We start from the raw sequence: 18,814 nt of genomic DNA, 5'->3' as shown, positions 1-18,814 counted from the left end.
TTCCCCCCCAGCAAGCTGGGTACTCATTTGACCGACCTCAGAAGGATGGAAGACTGAGTCAACCTATATCCGGCTACCTGAACCCAGCTTCCGCCAGAATCGAACTCAGGTTGTGAGCAGAGGGCTCGGACTGCAGTACTGCAGCTTTACCACTCTGCGCCATGGGGCTTTCTATAGACCATAGTACCTAAGAATTTATCCATGTAGCTTTGTGAATCATACAGACCAAATACAAAAAAAAAAAAAATCACCATTTTATAATCAATTAAATACAAGAATGACATAGCGGAACAGACATAAAGTCAACATACAATAACAATCAACCAATTTACAGAAAGAAAAAACCCCCACAAAGCTATGGATAAACAGAAAAGTCTTGGCCTGGCACCCGGAAATGAACAGTTCAGGTAACAGGTAAACAGCTGAGGAGAGAGTGTGCAACTCATGGGTGCTACCCAGGGATTTTTTTGGAGTGGGACCTCCCTGATGTAGCCAATCCTCCAAGAGCTTACAGGGCTCTTAGTACAAGGCCTACTTTAAGCTCCAGGAGGATTGGCTACATCAGGGGTGTGTGGCATAATATGCAAAGGAGTTCCTGCTACAAAAAGAGTCCTGGTACCACCAAAGAAAAAAGCCCTTTCTTGTGTGGCTGCCCACTCTACTTCTAAAACCAGGGGCACCCGAAGAATGCCTCTGTAGATGATCTTACTTTCTTAAAAATGTAAAGGTAGTCCAATGTGCAAGCACCGAGTCGTTACCGCCCCATGGGGTGACATCACATCATGACGCTTTCTTGGCAGACTTTTTGCAGGGTGGTTTGCCATTGCCTTCCCTAGTTACTTTCTTTAAAAATGAAAAGGTAGTCCCCCGTGCAAGCACCAGTTGTTTGGGGTGACGTTGCTTTCACAATCTTTCACGGCAGACTTTTCACGGGGTGGTTTGCCATTGCCTTCCCCAGTCATATACGCTTTCCTCCCAGCAAGCTGGTTGCTCATTTTACCGACCTCAGAAAGATGGAAGGCTGAGTCAACCTCGAGCCAGCTTCCGCTGGAATCAAACTCAGGTCGTGAGCAGAGGGCTCTGACTGCAGTACTGCAGCTTTACCACTCCACGCCATGGGGCTCTTCTAGTTACTTTCTTAGGCAGATATAAATAGGGGTGACACTCCTTTACAGTCCATATATGTGCCTGAGAACTGAGTCTCCTTCTTCTGTGTTGATGTGTCTTGTGCTGCTCCGATCCACTGACACCACACAAAAAGCTACTTGAACGAGGAGGCAGTTAGCTGCTGTTTCTAACTTCACAGCATAAATACATTAACAGGAAGCAAAAGTATGCCATTGCTGAGAGCTTACAGTCTGGTGACCATCCACACGAAGGCTCTCAAGGGCTCTCTGTTAACACTGAGAGATACTCTTAAAATAGTTGATGGAAGAACAAAGAGAACCAATCAAGCAACAGCTTCCTTTCCTTCGCTTAGCAGAGGTTTTTGTCTCAGTTCCCCTTGCAGATGTATCACTGTGGCTTACTCGTTATCACCTACACCAAAGTAATATGTAGCCTCATCTTCCGGCTGTACCCCAGTGATGGTCAAATAGCGGTTGCTGCCTGATTTGGAACCAGAGAATCGATCTGGGATCCCACTGGCTCTGTTGCTGTCACCATACAGTAGAAGCCGAGGAGCCTGCCCATCTCTCTGCTGATACCACTCTGTACCATAGTTGTCATACCCACTGCTCATATGGGCAGAGAGCCTCACTGTCGTTCCAACAGCCACAGATTCTGAGGGTGGCTGGGTCACTGCAGGGAGAGAGCTAACACCTAAAGATAGAAAGATATGTGTTAATAACAGGGCCCAGTGTGTTAATAACAGGACTGGAAATGCATTTTAAAGCTGTAAGAAAAAAAAATCTCTGCACACCTGAGCAATGAGAGAGAAGTGGAAGGAGAATGGCCCACAGCATGCTGGGAAATGTCGAGAGTGCTTTGATTCTCTGTGGAAATGTCAATCTGTTTAGCATCCTCTCTTTCTTTCTTTCTTTCTTAAGCTGATCCAGGACTTGAGATGCACCCTCTATGCAAATGAATTGCTTGCTCACTGGGTACCAAAGCTTCTGGGAAGCCCTCCCTTTTTTGCTCTGGAAGAGGGCAGCTATCAAAAAAAGTACTGGGTTTCATTCCATCAAACAATATTGCAGAGCATTTTCTTACCCCACTTATTTTAACGCATTCCCATTTAACACAGGGATGGAGCTGTTCATCATAGCAAATAATGAAATGTCTTTTTTTTTTTCAGCGTGTGAATATAAACAAGGAGACATTCGAACATGTTCCCACAGATATACTTGGAGACTGGCTTTCTTCCCTCCTTCCAATAATATTAGAAGATAGTATTTGTGCAAGAATGCTCAGTTCTCCCTCTCATGGAATGCTGATAGCAAGGTGGGAGCAGATTCTGGCACATCTTGCAAAGTATTGGAAAAATATCAATTTGTGCAAGATGCTGCAGTGAATAACAGATGTGAATTACCTTATGTATATTTCACCTTCTCTGAAAAAAAAATTACAATCAACTTCCTAGTTCTTCCTCATGGTGTCATCTCTTTTTAACATTTTTAAAAGCCACGGGGACGGGCTCGAAACACTCTATAACCCCTCAAAAGAACAGCAGTCTAGCTCGCTTCCCCCAAGCCCTGCCGCCATAAGCCTCAAGGGGGCTCATTTTGCGGCATCTCCCGGCGGGAAGGTGGCACCCGCACGGGACACATATCAAATGAAAGAGGGGGCGCAGGGCTATCAGAAACAGCCGGCGGAGGGAGTCGGGAGACCACCCCACTGGGGGATCCACACCCCGAAAGTGATGAAGGTGGCGCAGATAGAGCCAACAGAGCAAACAGGACAAAATAAATAGGCTGCATTATGCAGCACAGTTGAGAAAGTGCCTTATCCCATATACTGATGAAGTATATACAGGATTTGAGAACAAAATTGTTTCCGGCAGTGATATTTGGGGGATTTTTGGGGACGTCACAGGAAGTGCTGTGAAGTCACTTCCTGTTTCTGGCAGTGGCATTTGGGGGAAATGATGTCATTTGGGGGAAATGATGTCACAGGAAGTGATGTCACTTCCTGTTTCCGGCGGCGCGCGTGTGCTCTGCACACGCGCACACACATTCCTTCCCCCCTCAAGGTGTCCCTGGCTGGCCTGCAGATATTATGGCCACCCTATCGGTTACCCTAATACCAACTGACATGGCCGCTCTTCTGCATCAATCCTGCAACCTCAGTAGTTCTCCCCCCACTCCCCTCAAGCAGTGTTCCCTCTAAGCTGAGTTAGCAAGGGCTAGCTCACAGAGTTTTAGCTTCCAGCTCATGCATTTCTGTCTTAGCTCAGGAAGGATGACCCCAGAGCACCATAATTTATGCAGTAGCTCGCACCTTTAATGCCAGTAACTCACAAAGTAGAATTTTTGCTCACAAGACTGCAGCTTAGAGGGAACATTGTCCTCAAGGCTCCTCAAGGTGTGTTTCAGTTGCCATACGCAGCACAGCAGAGAAGGCAGAAATTCCTCCTTCTCCTATGCAGTGGCCCAGAGTTTGACTTGGCCCAGATTCACATTTATTCATAAACTGCCACCATCAACTAGCAGCCACAATATAGCTCCAAGACCCTGTGGATGCATTTCAAAATTCTATGGAAGCAGCAGTAGGCCTCATAGTATCATTGGAGCTTAGACATAGCGTCCACCGCTTTTCATGACACCAGGGCCACAATGCTGTGCAGTCTTACTAAGTCCCGGTGAACCCCACGGGAGTTGCTTCTGATTAGGGTTGCCAATCCCCAGGTGGGGTCAGGGGATCCCCCGGTTTGGAGACCCTCCCCCCGCTTCAGGGTCATCAGAAAGCAGGGGGAGGGGAGGGAAATGTCTGCTGGGAACTCTATTATTCCGTATGGAGATTTATTCCCATAGAAAATCATGGAGAATTGATCTGCGGGTATCTGGGGCTCTGGGGGGCCCCTGTTTTTTGGGATAGAGGCACCAAATTTTCAGTATAGCATCTAGTGTCTCTCCCCAACATACCCCCCAAGTTTCAAAACGATTGGACCAGGGGGTCCAATTCTATGAGCCCCAAAAGAAGGTGTCCCTATCCTTCATTATTTCCTATGGAAGGAAGGAATTGAAAAGATGTGCTGTCCCTTTAAATGTGATGGCCAGAGCCCTTTGGAGTTCAATTATGCTTGTCACAGCCTTGATCTTGGTTCCACCCCTAATGTCTCCTGGCTCCACCCCAAAGTCTCCTGGCTCCACCCCCAAAGTCCTCAGATATTTCTTTTATTGGACTTGGCAACCCTACTTCTGATGCACAGCGTTCAATTGCAGTTGTTCTCAGTTAGTCAGCAAACATTTTCCTTCTTTCTCTCAGCAGAGGTTTTTGTCACAGTTTCCCTTCTCACTGTGGTTACACAACGCTAGTAAAGACACTGCCATGAGCTGAACCACAGTAATATGTCACCTCTTCGTCTGGCTGCACCCCAGTGATGGTCAAATAGCTATCTAGGCCTGATATGGAACCAGAGAATCGATCTGGAGTCGCAGTTTGTCCGGTGCTGTCATTTAATAGCAGGAGCCGAGGCGCCTGCCCCTCTCTCAGCTGATACTATGCCACAACATAGCTCTTATACCCACTGCTCAGACAGGCAGAGAGTTTCACTTCCTTTCAAGATATTGAGGAGAGCTGGGTCAGGGTAGGCTGAGAGCTAACACCTGCAGAAATAGATAGGTGTTAATAATAGTCCTGGCTTTTAGATTTTAAAGCTATAGGATGAAGCTCTTCTCTGCTCACCTGAGCAGTGAGAGAGAAGTGGAAGGAGAATGGTCCGCAGCATGGTGAGGGACATCAAGAGCACTTGGACTTCCTGTGGAAAAGTAGCTCTGGTTAGTCTGTCCTCTCTTTCCTTCCTTCTTCCTTTCTTAAGATGATCCCCTTAAGATCTGCCCCCTATGCAAATCCTTTGCTTGTGCGTAGCTTACAAATGCTGCTGGAAGGCCCTCCCCTTTCTGTTCCAGAATTGCAAGGCTATCAAAAGAACTGGATTTTTTCCTATCAAGCAATACCGGAGAGCATTTACATCATCACATTTCCTAAAAAGAATATTTAAATGTTCTTCCATTTAGAAAACAGATGGGGGGGGGGGATAATCACAGAAATGGGTGTATATGTACAGGAAGATATGGAAGTCTGTTCCAAAAGCTTTCAAAGACATTACTACCCAATGCAATCTGCAATCATCTGCTTGGAGATAGAGTTTATTCCCTCCATCTGTTAATATCAGAATGGCATATTTGTGCCAGAAGGGTCAGTTCTCCCTCTGATAGAATGCTGAAAGGAAAAGAGCGGAGGCAGAATTCTGGTCCATTTTGCAAAGGAAATTGTGGCAATTGTTGTATATATGGACTAAATATGGGACTTCATGTTTCACTCCTGTCTGGCTCATCAGAGTCTTGAGGACTGAGCTTGGGGACTGGGAACAATAGCCATCAGGGATCCAAATCCCTGCTTCCGTGGTCCAATCACAGTTCAAATGGCCCAATACCATGCTGGCACAGGAACCTTGAACTGTATATAGTTGGCCCCATTGACCCAGTAAAGCAGTCTTCTAGTTCAGTAGCTACCATGCTGTAATTAATAAAGAGAGCTATGATCACTGCAACCATGTCTCCTCCTTGCATTGAACCCACTTTATTACAGCAATTCTCTTTTCTCCTTGAGCTCTTCCTGGCTGTGGAGGAGGAAGAAGAGAAACCTTTTCAGGTTGTGGGCAATGTTCCCTCTAAGCTGCAGTCTTATGAGCAAAACTTCTACTTTGTGAGCTACTGGCATTAAATTTGTGAGCTACTGTATAAATTAGTTTGCTCTGGGGCCATCCTTCCTGCGCAAAGACAAAAATGTGTGAGCTGGAGGCTAAAAATCTGTGAGCTAGCTCACGCTAACTCAGCTTAGAGGGAACACTAGTTGTGAGGGGTCCCCAACTCGGTGCCCAGCAACACCTTTCCTGGTACCTATCAAGTATTTTTCTGAAAGTGGGTGTGGCCATTCAAGGCCCTTACCCAGTGGGATTTCTGGTTAGCCACCAGAGATCTGTCTAGCTATGCAGATTTAAATACTGCCCTTCCTGCAGCTGCTGCCCCCACATTGTTGGGTGACTTGATCCTGTAATGCTTGCTGTTGTATTTTAAGCATTATAATATCCCAATGCTCATATTTTCAAACATACTGAAGAGAGGTTTGGTGATCTCTCTATCAAATCTAATTCTTTACACTCTTGTGTCATGCCTCTGGTTCAAATTGTGTCATGTCTCTGGTTCAAATTGACTTAAGTTCATGTTTTCAAGCTTGAAGCGGCCCTGTGGTGCAGAGTGGTAAAGCAGCAGTACTGTGGTCTGAACTCTCTGCTCACGACCTGAGTTCGATTCCGGCGGAAGCTGGATTCAGGTAGCTGGCCCAAGGTTGACTCAGCCTTCCATCCTTCCGATGTCGGTAAAATGAGTACCCAGCTTGCTGGGGGAAAAGTGTAAAAGACTGGGAAAGGCAATGGCAAACCACCTTGTAAAAAAAAAAGTCTGCCGTGAAAACGTTGTGAAAGCAACGTCACCCCAGAGTCGGAAACGACTGGTGCTTGCACAGGGGACCTTTCCTTTTCCATGTTTTCAAGCTTACAGAATTTCATCTGCGAGTTCCTTGCCTCTCCAAGGCCAAAATCCTAAGTATAAGGTCTTTTGAACTCGATGGAATTGGTGTCTGAGAACACATGCAAAGGATTGCACTGAAACTGTCCTCAGTTAACCCAGGGGAAGGCTCTGAAAGTAGGTGATGAATGAAGAGAGAGGAGTGAGAAAGTGAAAGCTTTTCTGCCTTCCCTTAGCAGAGGTTTTTGTCTCAGTTCCCCTTCTAAATCTATCACTGTGGGTTACACAGAGCTACTGCCACTGCCATGATAACAGCCACAGTAATACGTCGCCTCATCTTCTGGCTGCACCCCAGTGATCGTCAAATAGCGATCTAGGCCTGATTTGGAACCAGAGAATCGATCAGAGATTCCACTGGCTCTGCTGCTGTCACTGTACAGCAGAAGCTGGGGTGCCTGCCCCTCTCTCTGCTGATACCACTCCACAACATAGCGCTCATACCCACTGCTCAGACGGGCAGAGAGTCTCACTGTCTTTCCAAGAGCCACAGACTCTGAGGGGAGCTGGGTCAGGGTAGGCTGAGAGTGGACACCTGCAGATAGAATGATAGGTGTTAATAACTGGCCTGGAATTGCATTTTAAAGGTGTAGAAAGAAAGTCTTCTCCACACACCTGAGCAGTGAAAGAGGAGTGGAATAAGAATGGCCCACAGCATGATGGGAAACATCAAGGGCACTTGGGTTCCCTGTAGAAATGTCGATCTGCTTAGTGTCCTCTCTTTCTTAAGCTGATCCAGGACTTCCGATCCAATCTTTATGCAAATTCACTGCTTGCTCATTGGTTACAAAACCTGCTGGAAGGCCCTCTCCTTTTTGTTCCAGAAAACAAGACAGGGTTTGAGAAGAATTAAATGTATTCCACTCGGCACAATGTTGGGGTTGGTATCTTACAAGGGTTTTCAAATACTTTAATACTTTACACCACCACCCCCAATGCAATTTGCAATCCTGGGCTTGGAGACTGGCTTCATTCTGTCCTTACAATAATATTAGTGGGACAATAATATTAGAGGAACATCTTGCAAAGAAAATTATAGCAGTATTCTTTCACTCCTAAGGTCTGCCTGGCCAGGAAGGAGGGAGAAGAGGAGCCTTTCTATGGTTGGGACAGATGACTTGAGCCAGTCAACGTCCTGTAATTCTTGCCACTGGACTTGAAGGTCAGCATTATCATATCCCAATACTCGTACTTTCAAGCACACAGAACACAAATGGAGTGACGTCTTTACTCAATGCAATCCTTTCCGCTTGAGTGTTATGTCTGAATACTTGGTCCATGTCAATGATGTCTATCAGTGTGAAATAACCATGCGAACTCTCATAAGAAAGCCACTCTCCTCAACAGAACAGACTTTGTGGCCACCAAATTATTATCAGTTTAAGCCAAGGAATCTGGAGCTTGAGCATACCGAATACAAATTTAACGACGCCTCTCCTAATACAATCCTTTCCATTTTAGCATCATGTCTGAATACTGAGTACATGCAAACTATGGGTATCCGTCAGCATGAAAGAACCATGAGGATGCAACTCTTGCACATTAACTCAATAAACCACACTCCTCTGTAGAGCAGGAATTATTCTGCTTTTAAGCCAAGGACCTGGGAGCTCAAGAGAGGTCTCTAGTCAACTGCATCCAGCATTGCCTGTTCGTCTTCCAGAAGAGAAATGGCTGGGGAGAGCAAAAGATTGGCATGTGTCAGTTTTAGACTCTCTGCTTTGCTGCATGGGGAAGATGTAACACAAGGTGATGTGTGCTGAAGAAGATGACTTCGAAAGGGCTACAACAATTTATTTCACAAAATGATTATCTCACCTTTCTGCCCACGAAGGCTACTAACAAATGAGTGTATATTAGCCATAGAGGAAGCACTCAGCTGGTTATGATTCGTTGAGGAGAATTCTGTCTCCACATCATATGACTGGGCGCTTATCTTACCACTCAGTGTTGGGTTTGTCATTTTCCTGTGTTGTTTTGCATTGCTACAACTCCTGGAAAGCTCAGTCTCATGGTCACCGTGTGGAGGAATAGCTGCATGGATCCCCGGTTGTGGGCTGAAGTTGGAAGCAGCAAAGCCTTGAAACATCATACCCTTCCTCTTTGGCAGCTGCAGCTCTGCTTAAGGGAGGGGGCCATTTCATCCCCCTTCTTCACATCAGCTGTCATGGCTGTCCCTCCGCTTGGATCCTGTAACCTGAAAAAATGCTCAGGATCAGCCTCAGGAGCACTGCTCTCCCCATGGCTCCTGTGGTGTTTCAGCTGACCAGAACAACACGGGCGAGAAGGCAGGAACTCCTCCTTCTCCTCTTCAGCATTCCGGGCCCCAACTGGATCCAGCTGCACATTTAGTCATCAGTTGCCATCAAGAACTAGCAGTTACACTATCCCTTTGGTGATAGTCAGGTCTAGTTAGGTTGCAAGCAAAGTTTGATCAGGTACAAACTTGCCTAAGACTGACTGAGTTTCAGTCTCTGTGCCTGAGCGAGCAGGAAAGACCCCCAAAGAGAATCTACTCTCACTGAACTATTTCCTGTTGTGCAGGTGGAGACTGGGGGAAGGCTCCTTGAAATTCATTCGTTCTAGCAAATGTGAAGAAGGTAAACCAACATTTCCCCCTGCTGGCCCAAGGCGGAAGAGCCGGCAGCACAAAGTGCATGAAGCATTTCAGTCATACAGACTGGCAGTTGAACAAAGCATTGACCACGTCAGGAAAGAATTTACAATATTTGTTATAGATGTATAGGTCATTCAAGGTGCAAATCTGAATGCATGTCATTCTGTGTGTGTTTGCGTGCGAGTGCATATGTGCACTACAGATGGTTTCCCTAGGTTGTTTTTTTGGGCCATTTCCAGGTTGCAATATGATATCTGAGAACTTTTCAATTAGATATTTGTCAGTCCAAAATTAGTGTTCATTTAAAAAAAAAACCTAGAAGTACAGGGAAATCCTTCCTATAGTATTTTTTTTCTGTAGCATACAGATGCAAGCCTATATTCTGAGATCTTGATCAAAGTACACAAATACGTAATGACAGGAGAGAGGACTGAGGCAGCAAACGCCTCCTTCCTGTCCCTTAGCAGGGTTTTTTTGTCTCAGTTCCTCTTCTAAATGCATCACTGTGGGTTACACATAATTCCTGTCATCGCCATGATTACAACTACAGTAATATGTCGCCTCATCTTCTGGCTGCACTCCAGTGATGGTCAGATAGCGATCTAGGCCTGATTTGGAACCAGAGAATCGATCGGGGATCCCGCTGGCTCTGGTGCTGTCATAGTACAGCAGAGGCCGAGGTGCCTGCCCCTCTCTCTGCTGATACCATGCCACAATATAGCTCTCATATCCACTGCTCAGATGGGCAGAGAGTCTCACTTCCTTTCCAGGAGTCACAGACACTGATGGGAGTTGGGTCAGGGTAGGCTGAGAGCTGACATCTGCAGATATAAAGATAGGTGTTAATAACAGGCCTGGAATTGCATTTTAAAGCTGTAGAAAGAAAGTCTTTTCCACACACCTGAGCAGTGAGAGAGATATGGAAGGAGAATGGCCCACAGCATGATAGGAAGTGTGGAGAGCACTTGGGCTTCCTTTAGAAATGAAGCTCTGATAAACATCCTCTCTTTCTTAAACTGATCTTAAGATGATTCAGGATTGATCTGCCTTCTATGCAAATTCTTTGCTTGCTCATTGGTTGCAAGAGCTCCCGAAAGGTCCTCCCCTTTTTTGTTTCAGAAGGGTAAAACTGTTTAAACGGTGGCATTTCTTTCCATCAAGCAATATTGCTGAGCATTTATTTCATCCCGTTCGAAGAAAAAAATTAAATATATTCCCACTTAGTACAAGGATGGAGTAACTCGGCATAGCAAAGGTAGACATGTCTTTTTTTAAGTGTGTGTTTGAACCAGGAGTTATGATCCAAGGGCTTTCAGAGTCAGAGGACTGCAGGAAAAATAATACCTTCTGCTCACAGAGAAAATTGTACTTTGTGGCTTGGTCAGATATCGGGAAATAGTAATCACATGGGTGTGGTCTAATAAAATGAAACTCCCTCCAGGGTCAGGATGCTCAGACACTGGCCTGCTCACCTTGTGTCCTCCCCACCTGTCATAAACAGGGTCATGATTTTTCTCTTATCATTTTTCTATTATCATTTCAACCATTCTTCAACCTATTACTGACTGCTCCTAACCATGCAGTACAGTGTAACTGGATTTTCCTACATGTACAAATATGTACATTGTCAGGCAGCCCAATTGAGTCCAACTATACCTCCAGCATTTCTGTGCAAATGCTCCACTCAACAGACTGCTCCTTAAGTAATCAAATCAGTCACAAATCATATAAATCAGCAATGAATAAATGTTGTGTTTTAATAAGCCCTTACAATTCAATATTCATCCACTTTGTCCCTCTTGGTACTGAAGATTGCAGATTGGTCTGCATCAGCAATGTCTTTGCACACTCTTGCAAAAACCGAATGCAAACCTGTTTGGTAGACATTCACAACTGTTCAGCATGAACCAAACAGGTTGGGTGATAGGCTGCCATCTGTTTAACACTTCCAACATGTGAAGATCAACCGAGTCTTTAGCTTGGAGAAACGTCAACTGAGAGGTGACATGATTGAAGTTTACAAGATTATGCTTGGGATAGAGAAGGTAGAGAAAAAAGTACTTTTCTCCCTTTCTCACAATACAAAAACTCGTGGGTACCCGATGAAATTGCTGAGCAGTTGGGTTAGAATGGATAAAAGGAAGTACTTCTTCACCCAAAGGGTGATTGACACATGGAATTCACTGCATTTGCCACAGGGGGTGGTGGTAGCTACAAGATAGCCAGCTTCAAGAGGGGGTTGATAAACATATGGAGCAGAGATCCATCAGTGGTTATTAGCCACAGAGTATTGATGGAACTCTCTGGGGCAGTGATGTTCTGTGCTTGGGAAAGGGGGACAATGGGAGGGCTTCTAGTGTCCTGGCCCCATTGATGGACCTCATGATGGCACTTAGTAGTTGTTGTTGTTTGGCCATTGAGTGAAACAGAATGTTGAACTGGATGGGCCATTGGCCTGATTCAACATGGCTGCTCTTATGTCAACCATGTTTGTGGTGAAATTTGCAGTATCCCTTCTCAGTTTCCCAGGATTGGCCTCTTCCCAGTGACTGGCCTCTTCTGTGTAGATTTCATTCCACCTAAAGTGTCATGTCTGCAGCATGAGGAGTATCTTAGACTGGCCAAAGTGGATTCTGTGGCTCAAAGTTTTTGCTACTGACTTCAGTTGGCATGCCAGCCTTGTCCTTTGTCTAACCACATTATGCTTTGATTACTTCGACGTGCCCTCCAGATTTCATTCATTACGATACAGAAACTTCCACTTCTCCAAAAAGCTGCACCAAGAGCATTATTAAGAGCATTAACCTACTATCCCCGTGCTGCAAGATCTCCAGTGGCTCACAATTTGTTTTCCAAAGAGCTATTTTTAACCAATGAAATCATGAATACTTTAAATCCTATTTAAAGCAATGGTCTTCAGCCTTTCCAGATCTGGGGCCCATCTTCTGCTCCCAGATGGCAATATGTCACCCACTGAACTTCAAGCATATGACATTACCTGAAATCACCATCACATGGCAGGGAGGGAGAGAGCCAGATTTATCACCTCATCAGTACCAAGGCCAGCATCATGGTTATCTGACCAGAGACCAAGGAACAAGACACAGTAGCCAAACACCAGATCAGGTGTATCCAACAAGCCAATGATCAAAGTCAAGGAGACACCTCCACTGAATGACCACATCTCAGTCTACTTTTGTTCTATATGGTCTCCTGCATTTGGAAGTATATGCTGCTTTTCAATTGTTGAGAATCAGATATGTAACCAAATGTCTGAAACAATCTCTCAAGTTAAGAGGGTAGGAATATTTTGGACTAGTGTCCTCAGCCCAATGGGAGTTAATACATCTTGTTTTCTGTTTGTCAAATAATCACGTTGCTTGGCTCTACCCACAGATGGTGTGTAAATTATAGGGCAAACAGCTCTATCTTGCCAAAGAGCAGAAAGAAGGGAATGAATGGAAACAGGGCTCTTTTTGCAGAAAAAGCCCAGCAGGAACCCCCTGATGGCACCATTGTTTCACATAGGGCTTTTTAGTAGAAAAAGCCCAGCAGGAACTTATTTGCATCTTAGGCCACACCCCCTGGCACCAAGCCAGCCGGAACTGCATTCCTGTGCATTCCTGCTCAAAAAAAGCCCTGAATAGAAATATCACAAGATTTTCCTGAAGAGGTGCGATCCTAATTTTGATCTCATTTCAAAGCCTCAGTTTTCTTTGCTTCAGTGAAAGCAACTGCTGAACTCCAGGCTCTGAAAGGGAAGGAAAAAGGTTTTTGTCTCAGTTCCTCTTGTAAATGTGTCACTGTGAGTAACCGTAGACACCACCAATCCTATAGTCTGCACCACAGTAATAATCAGCTTCATCTTCAACCTTGATGCCAGTGATGGTCAAATAGCGAGTGCCACCAGACTTGGAGCCGGTGAATCGATCCGGGATCCCGGCTCCCCGGGTGCTGTCACCATACCATACGAAACGTGGAGCCTCTTGTGCTCTCTGTTGATACCACCCAACATAATAGTTACTGTGCTCGCTGCTCAAAGTGCAGGAAAGCCTTATTGAATTCCCGAGGGAGACTGATGCTGAAGGTGGCTGAGTCAGGATAGGCTGTGAATTTGCACCTGTAAGACAGATTTCAATTAATGGGTTCTTCTGGCACCAACTTATGCAATGTTTTATACAGCATTAAATGTGCCCCAGAAGGTGTATTAAATGACAGTAGTCCGTCACAGTGTATAGTCATTGAAAACAAGATCCTGACCACTCATTGGGGGGGGGGGGATAAGTATTTAACATTTCCATATTAAATATGCATTTTTAATAAAAGTGTTGTTGCCCCCTTCCCACCTGAAGAAGAAGTGACCAACAAGAGGAGAAGAAGAGCCCAGACCATCTTGAGGAATGTAGATCAAGTCAGAGGCCCTGAAAGATAAATGGCCAGAATTTTCCTGTTCTCTCTTAAGTATCAAGAATGTAGAAGAATTCACACCCTTTATACAAATGTTGGCCCCGCTGATTGGCTGCTGCTGGTACCTCCCACTTTCTGCATCTGAGCAACAAGCTTTTTTAACAAATGGGAATACTATTTACATACTCATAAACAAAATAAATGAATTAAAATTCTCAGTGACACAGGCCCAGCAGATGAATCTGTTGAGTTAGGGAAGGAATAAACAACTGGTGACAGAGGATCCAAATCCAGCTGTGTAGATGGTCACATCACCCCAGAAATAGCCTCCATGATCCTTCCGCCTGCTAATAAATACTTTTCTACACCCTCAATAGGGTTGCTAGCTCAAGTTTGGGGAACACTTAGAGATTTCAGGGGGGAGCTTGAGGAGGGCAGGGTTTGAGGAGTGGAAGAATGTTAATGGGCCTCAAATGCCAGAGAGTCTGGCTTCCCAAACAGCCATTTTCTCCAGGTGAACTGATCTCTGCCACGTGGAAATCTATTGTATTAGTGGGAGATCTCCACTAATACAGATGGCAACCATAAGTAAGCCCCCCTGTTAGCAGCTGACTGTCCTGCACAACCCAATAGCTAGAACTGGGAGTGAGTAGCAGAGGAGTATAAATGGTAGGCAAACCAATGAACAACATGTGCAGTACCCAGCAGGGCAAAGAGCAGCTCCCCTAATCTAATTCCAATCAGGAAAAAAAATGGCAGGGGGGGCTTCAGTTTCTCTCCCCCCATGTACCATATTTTCAATCCAAATAGAGCCTCATACACCTTGGAGGTGTGTTTCCAGTTGAAAACTTGCAATGCAGCATTTGAAAATCCTTGCAGTTGACACAAAGGTGTCCATAATATGTAGTTCAGTCCCCAGGTTATACTCTTGGGCAGAGAAGGATGCTTATCAGAATCTCAGTGAAGAGTGAACTGGAAAACCCAGAAAGAGGAACTGTGCATACTGACCTTGCTTCTGCCTCACTTTAAGTCCCAGAGGCAAGGGAAAGGTCTTGTGCAAATGTAATCCTACCACTATGGAGAAACTGGAACAACATGTGACTCAGCACAATTTAGAAGACAAGAGACTGCAAAATATTAAACATCTGTAATTACTGCATAATTCAAGAGGAGAGTTGAACCTCAGTAGCTGGATCCAATGAATTGCCATGATGAGGCAACCTCTAGATTCAAAGGCAGCAAATATCTGGACACCAGTGCTAAGAGGCAGTTTCAAAGGAAGGCCTTGGCCTCTATGCCCTGTTTCTTGGGTCTCCAGGCAACAGCTTGACCACTGTGTGAAACAGGAAGCTGGACTAGATAGACCTTGGTGCTGAGCTGATCAGGGCTTTTTTCTACAAAAGCCCAGCAGGAACTTACATGTTAGGCCACACCCCCAATGCCAAGCCAGCTGGAACTGTGTTCCTGCTCAAAAAAAAAGCCCTGGGTCTGATCCAGCAGGATTTTTCTTATGCTTTCTGATGGGAAAAGGCGGCCATTTTACAACAGAGATAATCATTTCCAAATAGAAGAACTTGGCATAAGAGAGTCCTTGGATCCAACACATTATTAAGGTTCTCCTGTTCAGACTTAAAAGCGCTTCACTTTGGCCAGATCACATGCCCAAACATTTTTTTTTTAAAGCACTGGATCAGTGCTGCATAGTTAATTCGACACCAAGACTTCATTCAATCAGCCATGCGTTCAACAAGCAGTCGTTGAAGTCAGGGTGGTACCCTAGCCAGCCTTCCTTTGTACATGAGGCTGATATATTTAGGAGGAGTTTTAAAGAACAGAAGAACTATCAAAGATTTCCTCAAAGCCACTTTACTGAATTTTCATAACTCGCCACAAACCCTAAGAATCGATGTGTATTGTAATAGTCTATGAATTGTTAGCATCATGAATACAAACTTTATTTCAAGTTCAAAACAATGTGTCCCTATTTATAATTCCTTACTTATCCCCCTCACAGAACTGTTGTGAGGCTAAAATGTTGGTTGGGTAGGACAAGAACATAAAAGAAAACATATGCTTTCATAAATGATACAGGGAGCTATACCCTGGGAGGGATGAGGGTGCTATAGGAAGAGACCTATACAAAAGTAGCCAATAAAACAGGTTGTCAGAGTGGATGCCCTCAAATTCCAAGTTGTTTTGCAGCTTCTTGCACTTTTGCAAAAATGGAAGATGAGATTCTGAGCTGGAGCAAAATTTCTCAAGTCACTTTCTGGCATCTTGACTCAGCAAGCATTTCAGCGGATTCTCTCCCATGTTTAACATTTTGGTATAGACAAGACAGTGTGGAGACATGAGATATTCCAGGGTGCTCTTGGAGTTGTGTACTACCAGGGCTTTTTTTGTAGGAAAAGCCCAGCAGGAACTCATTTGCATATTAGGCCTCACCACTTGATGCCTAGCCGGCCGGGACTGTGTTCTTGTGCGTTCCTGCTCAAAAAATGCCCTGTGTACTACCCAGATGCTTTCTAGCATCACACTGTGGCATCAGTGTGGTCAGGGCTTTTTTGAAAAAGAACACACAGGAACGCAGTTCCAGCTGGCTTGGTGTGAGGGGTGTGGCCTAATATGCAAATGAGTTCCTGTTGAGCTTTTTCTACAAAAAGACCCTGTGTTAAACAATGGTGCCACCAGGGGGTGTGGTCTAATATGTAAATGAGTTCCTGCTGGGCTTTTTTTCTACAAAAAAGTCCTGTGTGTGGTGGATTATGTAGAGAGATACATTTGGGGCAGAGATGGATGCTCCTGCCTTGGAGAAGGAGGGAGGATTCCATGGCCTTTCTGGACATGCCAACAGCTCTTCACATAATATCTGGCTCACATCACATTTCATTTCTGCAGTCACTCTCTGCTTCCCCTCTCTGGGGAGGAAGAGTGCAGGTTTTTGACTGAGTTCCCGATGAGATTTTACCACCGTGGCACTGGCTACCCCCGCTGGGCCACATGTAACAGTAATAAGCGGCCTCATCTCCAGTCTGGAGATTACTGATGCTTAAATAGCCAGTGTTGCCTGATTCAGAAACGCTGAACCGATCGGAGACCCCGGTTCCCCTGCTGCTGCCATAGAAGAGAAACCGAGGGGCCTGACCAGGTGTCTGTTGAACCCAGCCAAAGGGATTCTTGTTACTGCTGACAGTGCAGGAGAGTTTTGTTGTTTGTCCAAGAGAGCCAGACTGTGAGGGAGGCTGAGTCAGGGTCTGCTGTGCACTGGCACCTTGACAAGAAAGAAACAAAAGCAAAAGCATGAGCTTGACTCTATTTCTGAGCTCACCAGACATTGTGATTACATGCCAGAAATAGCACTGCTTTCTTTCTGTCACCTTACCTGAGCAATAGCTGAGGAGCGTGAAGAGAAACAGGCTCCAGACCATGGTGGGAAACCAAAAGGAGTTTGAATTTGTGAAGCTAGAAGTGGTCTAGCGAAGCCCTCTCATTTCTTTCTTTAACCCCCCAGAACCTAAAGAAGGGCTGCTCATGCAAATACATCCACGCCCACCGGTTTCTCCTGAAAGGTCACACCTCCTCTGGAGAGACAGCCCACTGCAGCCAAGCCCATGACTAGATAACCCATCTGAGTAACAGCAAGAATGCTTAATCCATCCAATATCCAACAATCTGAAAGAATTTACGGGGGGGGGGGGGGGGCGTTACTTTTTTTTCCAGCCAGTTTTTCTCCTGTAATTCCTGTAGACCATGGTAGGGATGCCAGCAGGCCTGGAGAAAAATGCCCTGTCCCTTGAAACTTTTCGTGGCATGGCAGGAACTACCATCACCTGGTCAAGGACAGCCCATTCAGGCTCTATGGAAAGAGAGAGCATTTCGTTCACCAGGCAGCTGGCAATCCTTGCGGTTCTCACCTTGCCCTCCCAGTCTCACAACCAGCAGCAGCAAAAGTAGTTTTAGTGTTGACGAGCCACATGTTTCGGCCCTGTACATTTGATCTGTGTCTTGCAAAAAATGACAGAGAAATTCAACTGGCTAGTCCAAAACTGGAGGGGGGGATACTTATATCGCTATTTTTATTCAAGCCAGTTGGCATCCTTCTGTGCTCAGAGACTAAAGAAACTGGATTGAAGGGAAGGTGGGAAATGCAGAGCAAGCAAAACTGGACTGGGGAAATAACACCACTAGTCTGAGGGCAGCAGAAAGCAGGGAGTATCAGACTGAGGGAGGGTGAAGGAATTGGGAATAATGGCACACAGAAAGGCTGGGCTTAGAGAAATGCACATCTGCCAAGGACTGCTGGGGCTTATTCTTCTGCATCAGGAGAGACTAGAAGAGACACTTCCTTTGAACAGCTTCCTCCCTCCAGGTGTAGGCTGGGCCTGAGTTCTGCTATAATTTAATGCTAAGAAATGTGAGGAAGATGGAGCAACACCTCCCCCTTCAGGCCAAAGGCAGAAAGGCAGGTGAACAGGGCTGTTCTCAATCCATTCAGTTGCCCCAAGAACCCTGTCCTCATCCCTCCTCCCCAGTGGGGCTCTGGACAGGTTCCATGGACAAAGCACAGCAGCCTATGCTAAATGTTGTGTCAGAGGAATTCTTCACAAATCTGATGGTCTTGCAGCATGCAAATTTATATTCCTGCGCTTACATGCCAGCTTTTCAGAAGTTCTAGGCAACATGTCAGCTTTTCAGATACTCTAGGCCAGGGGTGGCCAATGGTAGCTCTCCAGATTTTTTTGCCTACAACTTCCATCAGCCCCAGCCACTGGCCATGCTGGCTGGGGCTGATGGGAGTTGTAGGCAAAAAACATCTGGAGAGCTACCGTTGGCCACCCCTGCTCTAGGCTGATAACTGCATTGCACAGGGGGTTGGACTAGATGACCTGTAAGGGCTCTTCCATCTCTGTGATTTTAAGATTCTAAGTCAATCCTGAATGAAAATGCAGGTACTTTTAGGGGTTTTCTCATGGTTGTTTTTATTGTGTTTGTTTTTCTATTATAAATACTTTATTTATAGTGTAAGCCATTTTGAGTTCCACAA

General features: G+C 45.4%; 2 gene segments (V, D, J or C); both read right to left on the bottom strand.

Moving 5' to 3' along the window:
- Positions 1–1,525: 1,525 nt before the first annotated feature.
- LOC132579000 (immunoglobulin lambda variable 1-40-like) lies at positions 1,526–4,936 on the bottom strand. The segment is given in 2 exon segments: positions 1,526–1,821; positions 4,846–4,936. Coding segments are annotated over 2 exon segments (351 nt in total).
- Positions 4,937–13,163: 8,227 nt separating this feature from the next.
- Positions 13,164–17,239, bottom strand: LOC132578999 (immunoglobulin lambda variable 2-18-like). The segment is given in 3 exon segments: positions 13,164–13,483; positions 16,739–17,041; positions 17,153–17,239. Coding segments are annotated over 3 exon segments (669 nt in total).
- Positions 17,240–18,814: the final 1,575 nt, after the last annotated feature.

Source organism: Heteronotia binoei, chromosome 11 (genome assembly GCF_032191835.1).
Source record: "Heteronotia binoei isolate CCM8104 ecotype False Entrance Well chromosome 11, APGP_CSIRO_Hbin_v1, whole genome shotgun sequence".
Lineage (NCBI taxonomy): Eukaryota > Metazoa > Chordata > Lepidosauria > Squamata > Gekkonidae > Heteronotia > Heteronotia binoei.
Note: the sequence above shows the minus strand (reverse complement) of the source record. Positions and strands in the feature narration are given on the sequence as shown.